This window comes from Gouania willdenowi, chromosome 20 (genome assembly GCF_900634775.1).
Source record: "Gouania willdenowi chromosome 20, fGouWil2.1, whole genome shotgun sequence".
NCBI lineage: Eukaryota > Metazoa > Chordata > Actinopteri > Blenniiformes > Gobiesocidae > Gouania > Gouania willdenowi.
In genome coordinates this window covers 9,578,377-9,602,373 of record NC_041063.1, presented here as the reverse complement: position 1 = coordinate 9,602,373, position 23,997 = coordinate 9,578,377, and the positions used below count along the sequence as shown (strand labels likewise).

The following is a 23,997-nucleotide window of genomic DNA, read 5'->3' as shown; positions in this document are numbered from 1 at the left end:
TCTTCTTCTTCTTCTTCTTCTTCTTCTTCTTCTTCTTCTTCTTCTTCTTCTTCTTCTTCTTCTTCTTCTTCTTCTTCTTCTTCTTCTTCAGGTTGCGGAGGAGATCTTGTAATGGAGAGTGGCGCCTTCAACAGTCCCAACTACCCGGATTCTTACCCACCTAATGTGGAATGTGTGTGGTCCCTAAGAAGCTCACCTGGAAACCGCGTACAGCTCTCTTTCATGTTAGTGCTTCAAAGTGTTGTTCTTCATTCATGTTATCTTAAAAAACAATGCCCTACTGTCACAGTTAAGTTTCTACAAATCAAACCAATGGCAAGAGCACTCAGAGAGCCGAACCTCCATCAAGCACCAAATATCTGGGTGGCTATGGCTTAGTGGTAGAGTGGGTCATCTAGTAACCCAATCCAGTGCTATCCCAGTTATTGTTGTTGAGTCTTTGGGCACTTAACCTACACTGCTTATTTGGAGTGGGTATGAATTGTACATGAATATTGGTGGTAGTCAGAGAGGCCGTAGGCCAGAATTGGCAGCCACGGTTCTGTCAGTATACTCACTATACTGTACCTCTCTATTCACAATTCTGTCAAACCAACCGACTCACCACTGATTGGGAGTCCACAGGTGATCGTTTTTATAACATGGGTGGGGCCAACAGTGACGTGAGAAGCCACCAATCCAAATAATCCCAATCAGGTGTTATTCACATTGCTCCCTGCTCCAACACAGCTCATTACCTACCAGATTTTCTGCAAAGCTTCTTGATGACACTTCATGGTCGTCATGACTTCATGTAGGAGTAATCCAACTGGTAGACATAAGTGGCCCTACAGGACTGTTTAAAGATAAGGTGTAATGATATGTTGTGTGACAATATACTGCGAAAATAAAATTTCACACAATCAATCATAGTCGGTCGAGGGGGGCAAAGCATGTATTTTCAACATTGAACGCTCAAATGTCTCACTTGCTGCCAGAACATGTAAACAAGCTAATATTATTGAACAAGAGCATGCCCATATCTTATATCTGAAGACTGATACAGTTTGTTAAACTCGTTTGGAAAAGTACAGGTAAAAGCCAGTAAATTAGAATATTTAGAAAAACTTGATTTATTTCAGTAATTGCATTCAAAAGGTGTAACTTGTACATTATATTTATTCATTGCACACAGACTGATGCATTCAAATGTTTATTTCATTTAATTTTCATGATTTGAAGTGGCAACAAATGAAAATCCAAAATTCCGTGTGTCACAAAATTAGAATATTGTGTTAGGGTTAAATTTTGAAGATACCTGGTGCCACAAACTAATCAGCTGATTAACTCAAAACACCTGCAAAGGGCCTTAAATGGTCTCTCAGTCCAGTTCTGAAGCCTACACAAACATGGGGAAGACTTCAGATTTGACAGCTGTCCAAAAGGCGACCATCGACACATTGCACAAGGAGGGAAAGACACAAAAGGTTATTGCTGAAGAGGCTGGCTGTTCTCAGAGCTCTGTGTCCAAACACATTAATGGAGAGGCAAAGGGAAGGAACAACTGTGGTCAGAAAAAGTGTACAAGCAATAGGGATCACCGCGCCCTGGTCAGGATTGTGAAAAAAAACCCATTCAAGAATGTGGGGGAGATTCACAAGGAGTGGACAGCTGCTGGAGTCAGTGCTTCAAGATCCACCACCAAGAGACGCTTGAAAGACATGGGTTTCAACTGCCGCATACCTCGTGTCAAGCCACTGTTGACCAAGAAACAGCGCGAAAAGCGTCTCACCTGGGCTAAGGACAAAAAGAGCTGGACTGCTGCTGAGTGGTCCAAAGTCATGTTTTCTGACGAAAGCAAATTTTGCATTTCCTTTGGAAATCGAGGTCCCAGAGTCTGGAGGAGGACAGGAGAGGCACAGGATCCACGTTGCCTGAAGTCTAGTGTAAAGTTTCCACCATCAGTGATGGTTTGGGGTGCCATGTCATCTGCTGGTGTCGGTCCACTCTGTTTCCTGAGATCCAGGGTCAACGCAGCCGTATACCAGCAAGTTTTAGAGCACTTCATGCTTCCTGCTGCTGACCTGCTCTATGGAGATGGAGATTTCAAGTTCCAACAGGACTTGGCGCCTGCACACAGCGCAAAATCTACCCGTGCCTGGTTTACGGACCATGGTATTTCTGTTCTAAATTGGCCAGCCAACTCCCCTGACCTTAGCCCCATAGAAAATCTGTGGGGTATTGTGAAAAGGAAGATGCAGAATGCCAGACCCAAAAACGCAGAAGAGTTGAAGGCCACTATCAGGGCAACCTGGGCTCTCATAACACCCGAGCAGTGCCAGAAACTCATGGACTCCATGCCACGCCGCATTAACGCAGTAATTGAGGCAAAAGGAGCTCCAACCAAGTATTGAGTATTGTACATGCTCATATTTTTCATTTTCATACTTTTCAGTTGGCCAACATTTCTAAAAATCCCTTTTTTGTATCAGCCTTAAGTAATATTCTAATTTTGTGACACACGGAATTTTGGATTTTCATTTGTTGCCACTTCAAATCATCAAAATTAAATGAAATAAACATTTGAATGCATCAGTCTGTGTGCAATGAATAAATATAATGTACAAGTTACACCTTTTGAATGCAATTACTGAAATAAATCAAGTTTTTCTAAATATTCTAATTTACTGGCTTTTACCTGTAAATGCACAGATTTTTTTGTATGTCATGATGACGACATGATTTCATTTTTATTTTACACTGGCACTTTTTGCACTCTTATTTATGTTATTGTTTATTAAATAAACAATAAAACAAGAAAAAGGGAATTAAATAGATGAATGGAATACAGTAGTTGAGACACTACTAAACAAAGAAAAGCTGTGGTTGGTTAGGGTGCACAGGACCAGGTGGTGGGTGCACGTTGAGTAACTGGCCACTGGAAGAGCAGCTAGATTTGCTGACATTTGTATTTGCTCATAAAGTCACTGAGGGCTACGAGCCCCACCCCCTACTTCTTGCACGTCTTGTGCATGACGTAGGCACGCTACTCCACTGACTTAACGTAGAATTAAGTGGTTGTAGTCCAAAAAGCAGGTTGACAAAAATTGTGATATAATGGTTTGTTTTTATTCCTAGAGGGTGGGGAAATGCTAATGATTTCTACATATATAAAAAGGAAATGACAATTAAAATAAAACCAAAGGTGGGAATAATTAAATTTTTTTGGTCCACATCCTAGTTATTTAAATTAATTCCTCTATCTTGATTAAAGAAATCACAATATATTTATGGATAGATAATGTTTTTTATGAATGGCATCTATTTATTTAAAACAGACTACAAATTACAGGGGTTTCAATACTTTCAATATAATGATACTTGATGTCTAAAATGACTATTTCTAGATTCTCAGTCTAAACACAACAAAACATATCTTAAACATCTTTGTAACGTAACAGTAATAGACATGTTTGTAGAAATTCAACTTGTACCAAATAAAATATAGTAACTCTCTGCTTAAGTCACACTAGAAAAAATTATATATAATAATAATTAAAATACATGTATCAGAAAATCATACTTATATAGATATTTACCGTCCTTTCAGTATAAGCAGCAATAATAAAAACAAAACAAAAAAATAAGTGCATGTTTCATACATGTATTTTAACTATGTATATATTAGTGACAAATAAATGCAGTGTATTTTTTTTTAACTGTTGCTTCTGATTTTGTTTTCAGTGTATTTAATCTTCAGGGAAATGTGGGCTGTCAAAACGACTATGTTGAAGTCCGAGAAGAAAACTCCACTGGCCCTCTCGTTGGACGCTTTTGTGGAAGTTCTCTCCCATCAAACTACACCTCTTTGACTGGTCACATCCTGTGGGTGAAGTTTGTCTCGGATGCATCATTGAGTGGAGCTGGATTCAGAGCCACCTTCTCACACCGTGAGTGCCAATATTCAATGCATCCCTGTAAACAGAAGCGTGTCTTTCCATCCAAGGCTTTGGATTACAAGTCAACAAATTATACGTTACCAAAACTAAAACAAGTTAAAGTTAGTAAGATACAGTTGGTACCAAGGTTTGGATGAAACAGACATTGCTGTGAATGCTATAGGATGTTGCCAACACTGCCTGGTTGTATCATTGTGTTCTATTATGTTCTTATCAGTTGGGTTACTGTTCTTCATAAAAGAAAGAGACTAAATCTGCTATGTTTCTCTTTAGTGTACGGCAATGATCTGGTGGGGGAATCTGGTCAGATAGCCTCTCCTCTTTATCCAAGATTGTATCCGAATAACGCCAACTATCGCTGGACTGTAACTGTGGAAGGAGACAGCTTTATCCAAATTCGCTTCCTTGACATAGACATTGAAGACCTGTATGACTGCTACTATGACCATCTGAAAGTAGGTTTCTCAACTTTTACTCTTCACTTGTCTAACAGGAGGGTTACGCCAGAGCTTCAGTAGTTTGGCTTTCATTTCGAGAACATAATAATGCAGGCGTAGGCAACTCCAGTCCTTGAAGGTCTGACTCCTAAGACTTTTAGATGTGTCCCGACTCCAACACACCTGAATCAAAAGAATGGCTCGTTATCATGCTTCTGCAAAGCTTGATGACAACACATTGGTTTAAACCAGGTGTGTTTGAGCAGGAAGACAGACATCTAAAAGTCTCAAGAACCAGGACTGGAGTTGCCTACCCCTGTAATAATGAATCTCTAGAGTGAAAAAATAGCAAATCATGTCCATTTAGATTTGTCTCTTGAATACAAAGACGTGTCATGTGGGAAGGATTGATCTGGTCACATAGAGATGTTACAGACAGTCAAGAATGATTAATGGTAAGTGAGATTCAAACAAACCCAGCCTGAAAGCCTTGCTGTGGTAAACAAGCAGATGAAGTAAAAAAAAAAAAGAAAACTCAAACTAAGTTGAAAATAACTGAAGATTGAAAGTTAAACCATGAGAGAAGTGGCAGTCTATTAGTGACGTCTGTTTTAGTCTGTATGAAATCATTAATTACATTTTTTTTCTTTGGATTTCTCTAAAAATTGTTAAAATTTTAGACAGATGAAGCTTTCTCAAAGTCTCTGTTTATTAATCTTACCCTTCACAACATTTAGGCATTAGTTTATCACATAAGTCTTTCCATGCAAAATGGTTGAACATGTCATATTATGACAAGCATATTTTCTTTACATTTCTATTAAAAGGGCAGCCATGCTTCTGTCAGTATGCCTCAGGGCAGCTGTGGCTATATTGTAGCTTACCACCACTAATATGACTGATGTGAATGAATAATGATTTCTGTACGTGCTTTGAGTCTCTCTGAAAAAAGCGATGTATAAATCTAAGCCTTTATTATGAATATTACTTCCTCATCCTCATACTGATCACGCTTCCCTCCACAGGTATTCGATGGTCCCAGTGTCAATGACTACCTTCTGGGTACATTCTGTGGTCTGTCCTTGCCCTCTCCACTCCAAAGCTCTGGGAGCACCATTACTCTGCACTTCCGCTCTGACAGTGTGGTGAATGGACGAGGTTTCCTGGTTGAATGGACAGCTGTACCAGACTCTGGAACTTTACCCACTATAGCACCAGGTCAGGAACAAAGACCACTGTTCAGTAATTTTCACACACAGCATGAGATGGCTTATTCTTCTAATTCAGAAAAAAAAAAAAAAAAGTCCTCCGAGGCTCAAAGGAGGCATTTTCTTCAAAAGAGTGGCTTTGTATACAAAAAGTTTGAAGCAGAAAACTGTCATATTTAATGGATGAAAGATACCTGAACTAAAGGACAATTTAGCACCAATGACATGACAATTCTTACTGCCCCCTGGTGGTGATAGAAAAGCACTTTTTTCATTCTACTACTTATGGTTTTGGCATTTTTCATCACATACTTACCAAATGTGCTCAGAAATGCTCTGGACAAGTGGATGATCATTTGTCAGGAAGATGATGAGTTTTTATGGAACACACTTCCTGTGGCAAAGCGCCATTTGCCAAAAAATGGAATGTCGCAATTGGAGAAGTTAGACATTTTTGCAAGTATGTTCACATGTATGTTAAGGGTACCAAAACCTCAAATTTCAAAACATTTTTGGATTGACTTTTTCAAAAATGGCTCTCTAGCGCCCCCTTGAACTTTAAAGTAACAGCCCCTCGTGCACATTTGCAGTAGACATCCCAAAATTTACAGGCTTTAGAATCAACTAAGATGCACAAAAAAGTCTCTTGAAGCCATGTTCTAAAACCTGTTATTTTCAATCACAGTTCATTTTTGATCAAATTTAATGGACACATTTTATCTTCTAGCTCCAAGAATATTCATCACAGAGGCCTGGAACTTATGCACATCACTAAAAGAATGATAAGAAGTCAATAGGTTTTGAAAGTATTTCCATATCTCACACAGTGTGGGCGTGGCAAGCCTTCAAATCTGGTTGAGATTGCCATTATAACTCTTGAAACAGTAAATATGTCATATCTTTGCTGTACATGGTCTTATCTATCTGAAACGTCACACAAATTATTACTTTACTACAACTAACACATACCAATAAAATGAACTAACTGTAGACACAGTGCCACCTACTTGTGAGCACGAGATGTCAGCTTAGCAACTTTCTGAATCTTTAACTAACTCAAAACGCCACAGGGGGACGTGTTAATGGCGTGTCACAAGTCGCAAGAGAAGTCGGAAGTTTCAAACCTTACCTATGATTTATAATTAATAATAGTAATAATGCATTGAGTTTTATATAGTGCTTTTCATGGACACTCAAAGCGCCTCACATCAATGTGCCTCTACTACTCAGGTGGTAGAGGGGTCGACTTCTGATCAAGAGGCAGGGGTTCAATCCCAGGTTATACCTTTATATGTGTCCTTGGGCAAGACACAGAACCTGCATAGTAAAACTGCATGACGGTAAACCAAAATACATACTACAGCACCAGCACTACCATCAACCATAACCTAATATGACCTCCATAAAGTCAATTGTACAACTTTGTTTTTGTTTTAGCCAGCAAAAAACTTTTATTGCAAACATTTTCATACCTGGAAAAACATTCATTTCAGTTGGCATTGTGTTTCAAAGTTGAAACTTTCTTTGATGGAGAAAGTGGAGTTTTATGATGTGATATTTTATTGTTACCGAATGATATCAAGTACTGTGTTCGTATTAGATAAATGTGTGTGTGACTGTGTTCATTTATGTGTGTTTATCAGGTGCGTGTGGTGGTCTGCTAATGGCAGGGGAAGCTCCAGGTTTTCTTTACTCCCCGGGGTGGCCGGAGAACTACCCTCCAAACCAAGAGTGTACCTGGCTGATACGTTCTCCAGACTCAAGTGTGGAGTTGAACTTATTATTTTTTGATATTGAAGACTATCCCTCATGTTTTGCAGACAGCCTTGTTATAAGAGATGGTAAGTCTCGAAAGCCCACATTACCTGAATTAGAAAACAACGTAATAAGCTGCTCAAAGCTCCTTTGGTTTTTTGGTTTGGCTGTGCTGAGATTTGAAAACAAAAGAGCAAAAACTACCTTTAAGCAACAGTTTCTAACAGCCTGGAGACAAATGTTTGATCCAACATTAAAATGATGTGTTCTTTGTGACCTCAGGCTCAACCAGTATGTCCCCCATCCTGGCCAATGTCTGTGGAAGAGATCCTCCAGGTCCATTTCACTCAACAGAAGACTCAATGTTTATCCAATTTGTATCTGACAGCACGGTCAGCGGGAGAGGCTTTAACGCCTCCTATGCCAAAGGTCAGAAAATCCTGAAAACACTGTACTACCTCTGCATCAGGGAAACTCTGAACAGCTGCTAGTTTCTCATTTGTATGTGTTCATCTTTAATGAGTCATTTGTCTAGGTGTAAATGTACCGTATTTTCCGGGCTATAGAACGCACCACTATATTGGCCGCATTCCAAGAATTTAGCAATTTTCCCAAAAAATCCAAGTAAAGGCTGTTCCATCCCATAGGCAACACTCTAGTGGCTGATGAGGGTGCCCTTCAAATGACTCGGCTAATCAGAACGGGCAAGGTTATTATAATCTTGTTCAGTTTAAACTCAGATTTCTGTGTATTCTGATGAGTTTCCATCTCCACTTGAACTCACCCCTCACTGCCCTGTACTCTCACCTCAGGAGTGATTGCATAAGATATAATAAGATCTCCAAGCAGCTTGATGTTCATGTGATCTGAATCTAATATAGAATTGAGCTGCCAATAAATGTTGTCTTCTTTGTCTTTACAGACTGTGGTGGCACCCTGCATGTGAACAGGGGTGTTCTGAGCACTCCGCACTATCCCCAAAACTACCTGCCTGGCTTGAGTTGCAGCTGGAAAGTGTTAGTGAGCCCTGGTTTCAAAGTTTCTGTCACGTTTGAGAGCCCTTTCCAGATCCAAGGCTTTGGAGATGGCTGCAGCACTGGGGACTATCTTGAGGTGAATTTACACTGAAAGTTAGTGATGCACCAAAAATTCGGCCACCTAATATCTTTGGCCACATAGCCGAAACACTTTTCTCACTGAAACCACCCGATGTCTCATGTAAAGACATGAGCAAACACCATGGTCAGTGCTCGCGCTTGTCTGGAAATGTTTTGCAGACTCGTCGAGCGGCTTTATTTCAATACATCTGAGCACTAAAGCGGCTTTTTAGCAGATGTTGAGACCAGGCAGCAAGTGTGATTTATGTCTCTGTGTCACGTCAACACTATTTACGTGTAGCCCTCTGTCAACATGGACCCCTACACCGCATGAATCCGGTTTCAGCACACGTTTCACTGACATCCTCTGCACTTTATCACGACTGCACTTGGTCAAAACTTACTTGGATAAGATTAAACAAGCACACACCGCAATGAAAGCAAAGAACCTGCTTGGAGACACCCACGGGAGAGGAGAGCAGAGCTCACAGAGTCACTGTAATAAAGCAGAGAAGCTGCTCTTCATCAATATCTTAAATGTTCTGTGTGTTTTAATATATTTGGTTTGACTCTCTTTCAGCAGCCCAATCAGTGATAGACCTGTACACTATTTATCAATGTAAACATAAGTGGGGTCAAGTTAAACATTTTTGTTATTTATTTTATTTTGTATTGTGCATTGTTGGAATGTCAGTGCTAAATGAATATTAATATTAATTCAATTGCAATGTTTTAATTTTAGTGAGGTTAGTGCACATTTACAGTATATCTTTAAATGCAATGGTATAAATTAGCATCATTTCTTCTTGTGTTTTGGTTTTCGGCCTTGGTTTTCTCATTTTCGGTTTTGGCCAAGAATTTTCATTTTGGTGCATCCGTTCTGAAAATCATCTGCAAATACAGTATCACCCTCAAAACATACAACCACCACGATCAATACGGTTTACAACGCTCCATGTCGCAAAGCTCAAACAATGTCAATCAGGGCTTACAAACAGCGCAATGAGCTCACTGAAGGATAATACAATGAAATTACTACCTTGCTTGTGAACTAAGATATAATAATGTGTTTATACAAGTTAAATCTAACAGTGGAAAATACAACACTGCCAATAGAACTAACAACAGCTGGATTAACCTTCATATAGAGACAAAACAAGCTGCAAACTTGTGTGTCCAAAAGAGACATTCCCGAGTGGTGACATTATGGATGAAAAGGGAAAAAAAAAAAACTTCCAAACACCGTCGAAAGAGGAACTATTCTTGAACTGGAGGAATGCTAACAACGTCTGGCAGGGAACAAGGCCAACACAAACAACGATAGAGAGGAGGAGGAATAAAAACAAGACAACACTGACTACAGATGAGAATACACAAAAAAGGACTGTTCAGAACAACTCAAGAATGTTTGACCAGAGAGACATGTAAACCCATGTAAATTTGCGATGGTAAAACAGGGGACGGGACCCAGATAAGCAAACTGCTTCTCTCGTCTCATTTTTCGGCATGTACAAAAAAAAAAAAAAAATGTAAAAAAATAAAAAAAGTGAATGTAACCATGTCGGAAATAAACTGAATAAATAAAATAAATAAAATCTCAACAGTCGCATCAGAAAGAACACCATGGATAGCACTTAGATCTGGATTTGGAACAGTTCTAAGAGAAACAGAAGTTTGTAGTTTACCCAACGAAGTGGTCTTTGCAAATGTTGTTTTATAGTTATTGTAATGGGAGTTTTGTATCATTATGCACAAAGACAAAATGGGTTTTTGTACTTTTACTTAGTTGTGTTTTGTTAAAAATAATACAATTTGTTGTTATATCCTTAAAATGGCATCAACTGGTCACAACCACTCTATAGCGCAGATGTTTCATCTGCTCGCCATCTTTTCAGCTAAATAAATCTTTATAACCAGAACTATTTAAATTTTTCACTAAGAATCCAGGCCAGATCCAGGCTTCAGGTGCCCCGACAGAGTTATTCATTAGAGAATCAGTCCTGCACAAATTGACATTAGAGGCCAGCACTACGAAGCTGGATTTCCTCTTATTGCGCTAACTTTCGGAATTTATTCGGTGTGTCCTGTGGCTAACATCTTCCTGGGCTAAATCACCGTGGTAACTCAACCCTCTGTGGCCTTGTTCTCTCAGCCTCGTTGCAGCTGGAGTGCCACACCGTTTCAACGTAGGTCATCAGGCTCTCCATAATGGATCGATAGAAGGTCACCGTCTGAAGTATAACCGCTGCGAGGCCTTCTATGGGGTGCCAAGTGTAAAAAATTTGTATAAAAGTTGTAGCTAACACATTTTCATTATTTATCTCACTTTTCTCATATTTAGCACATTTTCCAACATTTAACACAACATTTAACTACATATATAGAGGTAAAAAAAAAAATTTAATCTAAATATTTAAAACTAATTCAAAATGGTATATGTTATATCTAAATGTTAAATCTATATCTAAATATTTAATCTAAATCTAAATTTTAAATCTAAATCTAAATATTATATGGTATGTCTAAATGTTAAATCTAAGTCTAAATATTTTATCTAAATCTAAATGTTATATATCATATTTAAATGCTAAATCTTATATCTAAATGTTAAATCTAAATCTAAATAATAAATCTAAATGTAAATATTATATGTTAAATCTAAATGTTTAAATCTAAATCTAAATGTTATATATCATATCTAAATGCTTAATCTTATATCTAAATGTTGAATGTTAAATCTAAATATTAAATCTAAATCTAAATGTTTAATCTAAATCTAAATCTAAATATTAAATCGAAATGTTAAATCGAAATCTAAATGTTGAACCTAAATGTTTCGCACATATGCCAATTGACCCCGCCCCTTGTAACCTTAACCAATACACAAGCAGAGACACACACGTGAAAATGTGTTAGCTACAACTTTTATACTAAATTTTTACATTTGGCACCCCATAGCCTTCTATGTATACAGTATTGTGGATTACAAATGGAGTGGTTGAAATCGGATAAATGTCACATACATCTGCTCTATTAAAAGCACCCATTTTCCATTCTAATTAGTGCATGTATTTATTTATTTATTTATTTATTCAATAAATCTTTTCTTTTGGTTATCATTGCAGCTCCGGAATGGCCCAGATGGTTCTGCTCCTCTACTTGGGCAGCGTATCTGTGGTTCAAGCCCACCAACAGCTGTTGTAACTTCTGACAACCAGCTCCACGTTCAGTTCGTATCAGACGCCAGCAATGAGGCCAGTGGCTTTAAGCTGGTCTTTGAAGCCCATAGTCAGGGTACGTCAAAAAGCTTTACAGCTTTTTAATGTCTGGTGACAACAGGACTTACATTACTATATGACGTTACTGAAGATCATTCAGATCTTTAATGATTTTTTTGAGTGTTCTGATCCTTTTGACAACCTTATAATTACAAACAACATTATTATAATAGCTTATGTAAAGACCCAACTAGGGACAGGAGGTGGAATTTTAACAATATCTATAAACTCTTTGTACAAAACATCGGTTACATTAACAGTATTGCTGCAAGTCCCTATTTACAGTATATTAAAATTCTATTATATCCTAACCTAATTCATTCATTTTATTGCATAATTGTGACCATCACCAGCCCTCCCTAAGAAAGGGTAAGAAAAACTTGATTATGGGGAGAATATAAAAAGAGAGGGCAGTGTTACACCTCGGTGAGGGGGAAGGGAACAGGAAGAGGGAGTCAGGGTAGGAACATGGAAGTAGTGGGTAAGAGTCGACTGTTGTGATAGTTGTGATGTTATAGTTGTGCATATTGTTGTGCCACCCCCCCCCACACACAGAAAGCCCCAAGGAGCCGAGAACCCATTACAACTGCAACATATTTTTAATTACAATTACATAATAATTGTAATTAAATATAAATGATGAGATTACAATTATAACTGGCCTCAACCCTGCAACAAAATATTTATGTTAAAATACTTTGGCTTTTACCTTTATTCTTGGCGAATCCATTCAATGTGTTGCTTTTCATTTACCTGTTTAAAAATGTTTAAAAAATAAAACGTTGAACGTAAACCAAGTTAAATATCATACAGATAATGCCTGTAAAAACATAACAAAAGCAATAATCAGTAAAATGAATGAATCTGTTTTCACAGCCTGTGGAGGCCTCATCGAGATGAATGACTACGATCCTCCAGGCTACATCATGTCACCTAACTATCCTCAGAACTACCCTCAGAACATCGACTGTATCTGGCTGATAGTTGTGCCCAATGGAGAAGCTGTCCAAATCAACTTTGAGGATGAATTTTACATTGAGCCTACAACCAGGTACTGCTGTTTGCTTTTATTAAAGGTGCATTCACACCAACGGATCAAAGAGCATTTAAAACGCTCTAGGATTTGTTTGGTCAGATAGTCTGCCTCGTTTGGGTGGTGTGAACATGCAAACGGAGCCTAGAGTGGCTCAAACAGTATTATATAGCGATTGTTTCTGCAGGTCACGGAGTGATCCCAAACAAAGCCTAGAGCATTTAGGAGCCCCTTGAACACAACCGCTCTCGGAGCTCATCAAACACAGGAAGTATGGGCAATGTTGTCAAGCGAGCAGCATTGTGGGTGATTAGGAAGAAAACAACATTCATTCATTGTTTGTTGAAAATGTCTATTGTACGGTTGCCTTACGGACAACCCCCGGTGCTATTGATATGTTTACCAAAGTACACGTACGTAGCGTCTTAGGGTTAGGGATAGGTTATAAACCCGTATCACAAAGATTTTTAGGGGTTAGGATTAGGTTTAGTCTTAGTCACGTGACCTAAACTGGCCAATGAGGGGCGCTGCGTACAGATAGAATGTTGGTATATTGATACGGAAACCATACGGATAGCCACTGCCTTATTTGTTTGAGGTTGGAAATGGTGCGCAGACAAACGTGGTGTAACGAGGAGGTAAAGACATCTGGGCCGACGAGCGTATTTAACGGATGCTCGTCAAGACCCGTAAACAGGATGTGTCGTAAGCGGTTAGCAGCCTGGGGGTTTAACCATTCCGGGGAGCAGTGGTGATAAGGTAAAAATGTTGCGGCAACAGTACCTCAAAGTGTGGTACTTGCTACGGAGCTAGGAGTGGTCGCTTGGGGGAAAAAAAGAGACAAATTCCCTTTATATACTAGGCACACGTCCAACAAGTAGCCCAGCATGCATCATGGAGAATGAAGAAGCTCTCGCAACTCCATGTACATCCACACCATCAGAGATGGGTGAAACCAGCTATGCTTCTGTCGACGTGGAGCCAAACAGAAGTGGTGAGGATACTCTTTTAGTTGCATTTATATGTTGTAATTGAGATTATTACTCATTTTTACTGTTGTATTTGTGTTGTTGTCGTGGTAACTGCTTCTTATTCTAGAGAATACTTTAAATCCGTATTAGTGAATCATTGCAAAGCAAGTGTATAATTGTGTATTTCTACAGGAATTTAAAGCTGTATGGTTTTTCATGTTGAACCACAGAGCTCCACTAGCTCGCAGAGCCCCAGGCTGCAGCAGGAGCAACACACCACTGGGTGGGCCATCCCTGGTGCTGAGAGCCGCAAACTAAAGAGACCAGTATGACGGATGGGAACGATTTTAGCCCACAGGAAGGCCGCAGAGAAGACCGAAGACAGAAGGCTGGAAGAAGACAGGAAAATGTTTCTTGACTTTTTTTTAAAAGCAGCATGAAGCTGAGAAGCGACGCTTCAAAGCTCTACAGAGCAGCAGCAGACCAGCACTAATGTATTCATGCAAAAAAAAACACATCCCCACTCTCTGAGTCATTGTTTCTAACGAATAAATTATGGACTGATAAAAAAAATCACTCACATCATTATTGTAAATCGCAGATTTAAATGTTTTAAGGGCAATGTCATCACATCCATTGTTGAGTGTTCTGAGTTTTGATATTTTACTATATGTGGATTTAATCCAGTAGTTATCAGTTCAATTCAGACAGTTAAATATATATAACAACGTCATCCCAATAGTGGGGAACTAATTCTAAAACTAAAGGCAAAAGAGACACTGTTCCAAAATGACAGTTTATTACAGCTTTGACCATGTAAATAAATGTTGGAGTAAAATAAGACTTTAGTTATAGTCGGTGACTTGCATGAGGAGGCGAAAGTGAGCACCAGTAGACGGGCACAGAGCAGAAGGTGAAAGCGAGGCTGGTGCTAGTAGCCAATAATGGCTCTGGCCCATAAAGTGACAGTGTCTTATGGGGTGCCAAGTGTAAACATTTTGTATAAAAGTTGTAGCTAACACATTTTCATTATTTCACTTTTCTCATATTTAGCACATTTCCCTACATTTAACCACATATATAGAGGTAAAAAAGCATTAAATCTAAATATTTAAATCTAAATCTAATTGGTATATGTTTTATCTAAATGTTAAATCTATATCTAAATTTTTAATCTAAATCTAAACTTTATATCTAAATCTAAATGTTATATGTTACATCTAAATGTTAAATCTAAGTCTAAATATTTAATCTAAATCTAAATGTTATATAGATATGATATTACAGGTAAATAATCTAAGAATCCAGAACAAAAACAAAGTGTTTCTGTGCTTCCTTTCTCCTTCCCAGCTGTTTATATGACTACCTTGAGCTGCGAGATGGTTCAACAACCAACGCTGACTTAATTTCCCGGCTTTGTGGCAACACTAAGCCCTCCACCCAACGTTCTACGGGTTCCTCGTTGCTTCTCAGGTTCCGTACTGACAGCAGTGTCACACACAAAGGATTCAAAGCACAGTACTCCATAGGTAAGCCTATCACAGCTGTCACATGCACTTTCAAAGAATGGCGTTAAACAGGGATTCAACGTGTGACATGTAGAGCTGCAGTTAACGATTATTGATGTTGTCGACTCAATATTTTTTTTGATTTATCATGATAAGTTTTCTATTTTATAGCACATATTTTGGACTGCTTCTAAATGCACCTACTTAAATCTTCACATGCATGTTTTACAGGAACAAATTAAAACAATGACACACAAAACGTGGATTTGTGACTTAATTTTTTACATTTTCAACATCAAACAATTCTCTCTTTTAAAAGACAGGTGAAGTGGGGACTTGTGTCAGTATTAGGGTACTCTGAGTGATCCACAATAAAACACTGATGGTCCTGGTCTCATTTCCTTACAGCAACATGCGGAGGTACCTACATTGGGCAGAGCGGCACAATCCACAGCCCAGGCTCTCCAGACTCCAACTACCCTGATAATACTCAATGCGAGTGGTACCTGGAGGGGCCCACAGGACACTACCTCACCCTGAGCTACCAGAACTTTAACCTTCAGAGCAGTACAGGTTGCACCGCTGACTATGTGGAGATCAGAGAGTACAATGGCTCAGGTGAAGGAACATAAACAACACTATTAGTCACATTTTTATACACTCTTGGATGTCATTATTTTTGCACAGAAAATACTGAGGAATACAAAAAACAATTTGTTGTCTGCTTCTTTATGGGTTCTCTAATAAGATGCACTTTGCAGCATTGCTTCAGAATATCATGTGACTGATTTGATTGCATTTTAACTTGTAATAATAATAAAGTAACACAGGTTTTCAGATAGTTCTCACTGTAAATCGCCATACAACGTCAGCCTTTGTACATGTTGTTGGAATAACTGTTGTACTGAAAGGTGTCATTCTATTTGTACTATTATGCAGGGCTTTTACTGGGCCGACACTGTGGCAGTGAGCTCCCCGTTCCATTGGACACATCTGACAGTTTCGCATATGTCAAGTTTTTCAGCGACACCAGTGGAAATGCAGCTGGCTTTACACTGTCATTTGAAGCAAGTGTTGAAGGTACAGTATTTTAGTACGTAATAGTTAGATATTCACATGATATTTACACAAGACTTTAGTTTTAATCATTTAATTATTTTTCAAAAACGCGTCTGCTCTGCCTTTTAGGCATTGCTAATAAATCAGCGATGTTGATAAGTGAAAAGCAAAACACAAAGTAAAAAATACATGAAACATTTTATGGTTAATTCAGATGTAAACCGTTTTTAAAGCCATTGTCATTATTATTCAAGGCAGACGGAATGTTTTTCTTTGGAAATCAATGTCAAGGTCAAATGATCTCTTTGACAGAAACTGTCACAATATCATTCCAGAAATGGATTCAAGTCACTTTTATTAAACATGTTATTTAATGTCTCTATGACTGTTCTACTCAACAGCCTGTGGTGGCGAGCTGAATGCTCCCTCTGGAACCATCTCCTCTCCCAACTACCCCAACCTGTATCCTCACAGCCGACTGTGTCGTTGGGATGTGGTGGTGACACCGGGCCGCAAGGTCACACTCACTATTCATGACCTGAGGCTGGAAGGGTCTGGTACCTCTTGCTTTTATGACTATGTTGATGTAAGTGCCTTCTTGAATGGATTCAAACACCTCATCACTTTACTGTTTCCCATGTCGGTTTCTCACATTGCTAATTGATTAAACGTTGAGTCACAAAGTTGAAACAATGTTTTTAAAAGCCTCCAAATGACACCAACTAAACCCATTTACCTAGTAGCATTTCTATTAGACAATATTGCTAAACTGGCCCAAGCAAACTGTGAACAAGTTCTAATGGTGAGTGGTTAAATCCATCAACACTTCTATACACTTCTTTCTAAGCTACTGCCTTGCCAAATGTAGTGTGAATGAAGTAACAATTTAGGACACTTAATTCCACATATAAATCATAAAATGAAAAATGACCTGTGGTAAGTTTGGACCTGAGGTAAGGGTTCCATAAACATTGAATCAGAGACAGCAGTGTCTGTCAAACATGTTTATTCCTGTTGTCTATTGAACACTGGCTAAACCAGTCTTTGGGATTTGCAGTCCTTGATACAGTGGGGCCACTGAAGCCAAGCATGGTCCCAACAGAGCGCAAATATGAGCCCTCGGAGGTGAGGTTAGATTGGGCCCAAAAAATCCAGCCCAACTTTACTTAAGCCCGCGGGAATAAAGCCCGACCCGAGCCCAACCCATTCACTTAAATTGTTGTTGGCCCAAGCCCGAAGCAAACCCAACATAAATGATTATTTTATTGAATGTGTTGCAGCCGGTAGATTAGTAGCGCAGTGCCTCGTGCAGTGAGGGGGGGGGTATTGTAATGACCTGACTCAAGCCGTTATCACAGTTTTACAGGCTTTAATGGAGGTCGAAGTAACACGCCAAAAACAAACACACAAAGAACCGTCTTACAACGTCATACACTCACACTACCGTGGGAACAGAATTGTTCACTCGTCTTTTCCCCGCTTACTCCCGCCCTTTCCCCAGCCTGCCAGCAAATCAACACTCAGAACACATGTAAACAAAGACACACATGATGCCTTCTCGGCCATGGGAAATCTCAGTTTACCACTGAATACACACAAGTGTAACATAACCAGAACATAGAACCCAGTCCGTTACAGTAAGCAGACCAGACCGGCTGGCTCGTGCGTGGAGCGCAGACCTGACTGAAGCACCAATCATATTTGTTCCCTGCGTTCCAGCAGCAAATGAGGAATGAGCAAAATCAGCAAATAATATTCAGTGAATGTGAACGCTGAACAACTAAAAGCAACACAACACCGTCAATATCCTGTCTTACTACCAGCAGAAATCACTTTAGAAATGATACCACAACAATATAGAAGTGTTTTTGTGTTTATTAAATAATAATATTAATGTGATAAAGATTAAAAAAAAGTAAAAAAAAACCTAACCCTAACCCGAGCCAGGCCCAAACTCAGGTCGGGCTTGGACCAAGAATCTACTAGGAGGTAAGGGGTGCAATGATGCTTTAGGAATGGTGGATTCACCGGCCGATTATTTATAAGTTGTCTGGAAAATGATTTCAGGATGGCTTTTTGGCACCAACAACTGATTGTTTCCACTATAGATTTGAGTGTCATGGCCCACGTGGTATAACTGGTCCCTGATCACAACATGTGTGCTGTGTCAGGTTGCATCCCTGCGCACAAACATTTTAGAGATGTAGGAAACTGGCGGTGCCAGTTTTGAATTGAAGCCAGTCAGAGTACCACACTGAAGCCAGGGAGGCGGACTGAGGCATGATGCCATTTTTTTTGTGAACAGTTGATTACTTTTGAAAAACAAAGCCCTGGTGATTGAATTACTCATTCAAACTCATGCAGAAGCCAATGAGCAGATTTTTCATTAGGATCAGAAGGTGGTTCTTGAACTTTGTAATTTTTTTAGGTTTTTGGTAACGTAAAAAACTAAAACATACATATAAAAGTGATCTAACATGATTGCTGTTTTTCTACTTAAAGCTTTTATAAGTAAAAATCAGAGTTTAAAAGGATAGTCTTATTTTGTCATTGCAGGTGCTGAATGGACTTTCTACTGACGCCCCTCGTCTGCAGCGTTTTTGTGGAACTGTACCAGCAGGAACTCAGATCCGCTCCTCAAGTAACACCATGGCCATAGTGTTTCGCACTGATGCATCTGTGTCTAGTGGTGGCTTTATGGCCACATACTCCTCCAACGAGCCTGCAGGTAGGACAACCTGTGAAGGACAACCACAAAATACTGGCAACTGCTCGGTCTGTTGTTATTAACAAAACACCCAATGCAATGAGATATTGATTCTTACTATAATTTATGCTGCCCTAAACTCTGTTCTTCCTTGGTTCTTCCTCTCCAAGAGTTTTCAATAGATTCTCACAATGCGTTTGTCGACCAGTGCCCGTATTCACAAAGCATCCTGACAGTAGCTCTTAGTGACGTCACTCTTAGAAATATCTTAGATGTCCTCGAATTTTAAGATTTTTTTTGGAACTGTTCCCTTACTAAGATAAAAGTAATTCACAAAGCAACTTAAGCCCGATAAAGAGCACCTAAAAGATGAAAAACTGTTGTGAGAAGGATTTTTAAGAAGCTTAAAAAAGTCTTAAACAGACAGAAAGAAAGGGTATAGTATATTCTCTAACAACACTGATTTAAAAACATGCAACGAGTTTGACTGTGGAGGGATAACGTTTGTGGTTGACTTTATTGGGGATGCGTGTACTTTTCCCACACAGCGTAACGTAACACAGAGTGCTCAGTTAGTCCAATGCAGCAGTTTCACAGCCTTGTATTGTTGTTAATATTCTGAACTGTATGGACTTGTTCCAATTACATACAGAAATGTTCATAGCATTGGACCAGACCCTGTGATATGTTTTCTATTTAAGGAGAAAGGAAAGACTTTTTCAACATGTGAGGTGGTGTTGTTGGCTTTTAATCCGGACTCTCTAGGAACCTGAAAAAATCCCTTTTATGACCGCATTAAATTTTTCTTCCAGCTGTTGAAACAAGATGGGCCTCTAAATAAATCACCAACTATTGTTAATCCATGCCTTCTCCAGATTTCCCACTCAATACTCTTGTATTTCACTTTTTAAAAGAGCGCCAGCAATCACAGTAATCACTGACAGCTGCGTCTGCATCCACCATTAATATTAAATACATAAAGCGGTTAAATTAATAACGTGGACAGTTAACAACAATGCGTAAATCAGTATAATAATCGACATGTGAATGAGGTTCAAACATTTTAAGCTGCTATTTCATGATTACACGTTTCTTAATGCAGTCCAAGTATCACTCTCCATTCGTTGCTAGGAGCACAGAGCACTTTTTTTTTCTTCTTCCTTTCGCTAACAACCAATCACAGCTTTTAGCAGACTGCATCATACCCAGCAACGGGGTCAACCACACCTCCTCAGTATGATAAACGTTTCTGTCCCTCCTTGCTCAGAGTTGCTCTCAAAAACTTCCTGAATCACTTTTTAGCCAAGATTCCTTGCTAGGAATATTTAGGCTAAGTTAGGAGCTCTCTGACAGGACTCTGAGAAGCTTTGTGAAAAACAACTCACCAGCAGGTAGTGACAGCAGCTGAAAGGTCTACTCCACTCCTTCCAAAACATTAGGCTGAAGGTTAGATGGTATAACTACAAAGTCGATCATTGAACAATATGGCCGAGTCTGTCCTGGTGCTAGTGTCCAACTAGTCAAGCTGGATCGAGTAAGGCAAGGCAAGGCAAGGCAAACAACTCAACAGATTAAAATCGATAAGAAAATTAAAGTAGGCAACAAAACAAACAAACAGTTAAAAATCATCAGTAAAAACATTTAAAATCATCAACAAACACATTACATCAACAACAACATGACCAAAAATCTCTGTTTCTCTGAGGCTGTTTCTCTCAATCATGACCAAATCCATGTAACGTTATCTCTTACAATGTAATGACATCCTTGAGTGGGACAGTAGTCACAAATGCTGCTAACAACCCATCCGAGGGACTCCCAAAAGGCTGGCTGCTCTGTTTTGCAGTTTGGCATTTAGGCACAAACCATATAATCCTCCAACAGATGCTTCGGCAACTTCCTGCAGAAGGTGAGTCTGGCCTTGCTCAGACCCAAAGGCCACATAGGTGCTTGTCAACAGGCCCCTATACTTGGTCCAGGACAGGACCCCCATAACCCTCCTGGCTATATACAATATTCCCTGTATCTTCTGAGCATAGCAGTCATTTGTTGAGCATTTTGTTGATTGATAGACTTATAATTGGGGTTATGTTTCCATTGTTATTGATAGATTAAACAGCGTTCCCATTTTTTTGTTTTTAGACTGTGGTGGACTTCTGAACAACCCAGCGGGTGGAAACTTTACATCTCCTGGTTACCTTATGAGTAACTACAGCAACAACCTTAACTGTGAGTGGTTGATTCAAAACTCACAGCACACCAACTCCTCTATCGTGGTGCTACTGGAGGACCTGCACATGGAGACTCATCAGACCTGTGATTCAGATTACCTGCAGTTCCGCTTAGGTGAGCCTCATGCATGTACTCCTAATACCAGTTATATCACTGGGGTTGCTAGATACACCAAATAGTAGGCTTGGAGCACATACAAGTTAAGCTTTAACCGAAATAACAATTATTGTCTTTATGGATCATTTGTTTAAAGATTAAGACATGGATAAATCGCAAAGACCCATGTTTTAAATACCAGCAGTGTGTCCTTCCATGCACTTGTTTTAGTTATTTATAACTTTCTCTCCAACCTCCCCTTCAAGACTTTTAAACCATCACTCTGCCTTTACTCCAAGCATTCACTAGGCGTTGTAGTGTGTGCCGCATGATGTGCACATGTGATCAAACTTTCTCTTTTTCAGGTGACTCAGATGGCGAGCTGCTAGCTAAATTCTGTGGGCAGACGACACCCAGAGTTCCCATTGTCGTTTTCACCCCAGAGCTTTGGGTCCATTTTAGGACGGATGCTTCCCAGGGAGATCTGGGTTTCAAGGCCAAATACATGTTCTCTGGTATGGAGCCATGAGTTTTGAATGCTTTTTGTAACTTACCTTTAGACCAGTCATGTAGTAATATAGCAGTCATTTCAAAAGGTTATAGGTGATTTTCTTCTTTGCAGAATGTGGAGGCTGGCAGACTGGTGAAGGAGGAATTATATCCACTCCCAACTACCCCAATGTCTATCCCAGCCCCAGCCGCTGTGCCTGGCTTTTAGAAGCACCACAAGGTCACACTATAACAGTAAGTGTGTACAGGCATTGGCATTTTCATTTTTTTATTTTTTTATTTCAAACATGGCAATTTCCAGTTACTGTTACAGGGTGATGTGGATTTATTTACCAATGACTTACATTTAGAATGCTAAGGTCATAACTGGTTGTGTTCTGCCATCAAATGAATGAGGTTGTGACTTAGAAATGTTATTTTTATATACATTCACACCTAAGCAGTCTCTCACAGTGTGAGAGACTGTTTTTGACTGATTTGTTTTTGTATATATGATCAGATCACAACCGGTTCTTGATCTGTTTGGAGCATCCATAATCTAATGCAGTTAAAGGCAATGCATCTCTTCAGTGACGGAATCAGATGTCAGTCACCAGTTTAAAAGGACCTCAAAAGGATCCAAAACACAATGGGGCGGATTCACTAAAGGTTTATTAAAACGTGTGCAAACGTCACTCCACACACTGATAAGGGGTACAAACCCCAGGGAATCCGGACTGTGCGTGTTCAGTGCATCACAATGCGTCCACAATCCATTTAGCGCGTTTACCTCTGATGAAATGTAATGTAGGCAGATCACATAAGGGGGGGCAAAAAAATGGGAGGAGGAAATGCAAATAAATGAATGCAGTGGACACAATGCATTTCATCAAACCAGGACTTGATTGTGGCACCCATTTTTTCTCTAAATTTAGCATGCCCCACGGCCATATGATAACTGTCAAAGTTTTTTGCACAGTGATGGCAGCAGTAGTGATATTTGTGAGGAGATGACGCAGACGAGAGGAAAGGCGACCGAGAGATCGCAATTTCAGACCACGAGTAGTGAGTGGGGAGAATGAATCCACAATTTTAAGAACGTATCAAGCTCCCGCCTCCCATCCAACACTGGTCTGAGCTCCGCAGTTATGGACTTGAGGCCATCTTTTAAATTTTTTAGACGACTTATTTATTTATTTGTTTATTTTCCCTATAGGAATGGTATGTCATTGTGCTCATTGTACAATTAAATACACACAGCAACTTTTTCATTTTTGGCTGGATTACAAAGTAACATTCATTTCATTTTTATCAGATAAAGTAACTCAATAAATGCCATGTATTAAGTCTCTCACTGATTTCCTCCCATATTGCATTTCTCCTATAGTAACAATGAAATTTCTTTGCTCTAATTCAATCATGTGTTTATCTGCTTCCACCACCAACAGCATCTCCAATTCTGCTGCTTCAAATGTAATGTTTCGCTTCTGTGCACTCAGCTCTCCTTCACCCTCCATGTTCAAAATAAGACACACTAAATGCTCTTTTAAATAAGGCGGTCTCAACTACTTCTGCGTGTGGACAAATGACTGCTGCAATCTTAGTGAATTCCTCAGTAAACTGCGTCACCAAAGGATTTAGGGACGCTAGCGGTTTACCACCCTTTATTTTAGATCTTAGTGAATCCGCACCATGTGTAAAAGATGTTGGCATGCTCAGCCAAAACCCCAGTGTCTGTATTCACAAAGTTATTTAGAGTCCTCTCAGAGAGGTCCTAACTTAGCCTAACAATTCCTAGCAAGGAATCTTAGCTTCAAGGCACACTGTATAACTTTTCACCACTAGGGGGCGCTAGACCTGTAACTTTCACTTCAAACGCCCCTAGCAAGTGACCGCAGCACTGTTGCAAAAATCAACAAACAGTCAGTCGGGTCAGCCTCCCTTGTCTTTTGATTGTGTATGCAGACAGTAGTTGACCTGTAACTTCGGGATGAGGATTGGTTCTAAGGGCTGGGTCGGTCAGGCTGGGGTGCAAAGCAGTGCTGGGCTGGAGGAGTAGCCGCCGCTCTAAAGTGTAAAGTGTAGGTGTGTCTGTTGTTGTCCGTTTCATTGCGAGTTCACAGCTAGGAGTACCTATCAAATGTGTTTTCAAACAGGTATGTAGGTTAGCATGGTTTAAACTATTCAAT

At 39.5% G+C, this 23,997-nt stretch overlaps 1 protein-coding gene across 1 annotated transcript in view; it reads left to right on the top strand.

Moving 5' to 3' along the window:
- The window catches only part of cubn (cubilin (intrinsic factor-cobalamin receptor)), a 78,886-nt gene that overhangs the window by 39,096 nt on the left and 15,793 nt on the right, over positions 1 to 23,997 (top strand). Inside the window, exons 36-52 of the mRNA XM_028434413.1 lie at positions 92 to 224; positions 3,724 to 3,929; positions 4,212 to 4,393; positions 5,401 to 5,593; positions 7,227 to 7,424; positions 7,621 to 7,767; positions 8,261 to 8,451; positions 11,561 to 11,729; positions 12,590 to 12,764; positions 15,068 to 15,246; positions 15,634 to 15,843; positions 16,165 to 16,305; positions 16,686 to 16,870; positions 18,841 to 19,012; positions 21,134 to 21,337; positions 21,685 to 21,834; positions 21,942 to 22,063. Of these exons, the coding sequence (XP_028290214.1) occupies positions 92 to 224; positions 3,724 to 3,929; positions 4,212 to 4,393; positions 5,401 to 5,593; positions 7,227 to 7,424; positions 7,621 to 7,767; positions 8,261 to 8,451; positions 11,561 to 11,729; positions 12,590 to 12,764; positions 15,068 to 15,246; positions 15,634 to 15,843; positions 16,165 to 16,305; positions 16,686 to 16,870; positions 18,841 to 19,012; positions 21,134 to 21,337; positions 21,685 to 21,834; positions 21,942 to 22,063 (2,957 nt within the window). The remainder of the gene's footprint in view (positions 1 to 91; positions 225 to 3,723; positions 3,930 to 4,211; positions 4,394 to 5,400; positions 5,594 to 7,226; positions 7,425 to 7,620; positions 7,768 to 8,260; positions 8,452 to 11,560; positions 11,730 to 12,589; positions 12,765 to 15,067; positions 15,247 to 15,633; positions 15,844 to 16,164; positions 16,306 to 16,685; positions 16,871 to 18,840; positions 19,013 to 21,133; positions 21,338 to 21,684; positions 21,835 to 21,941; positions 22,064 to 23,997) is intronic.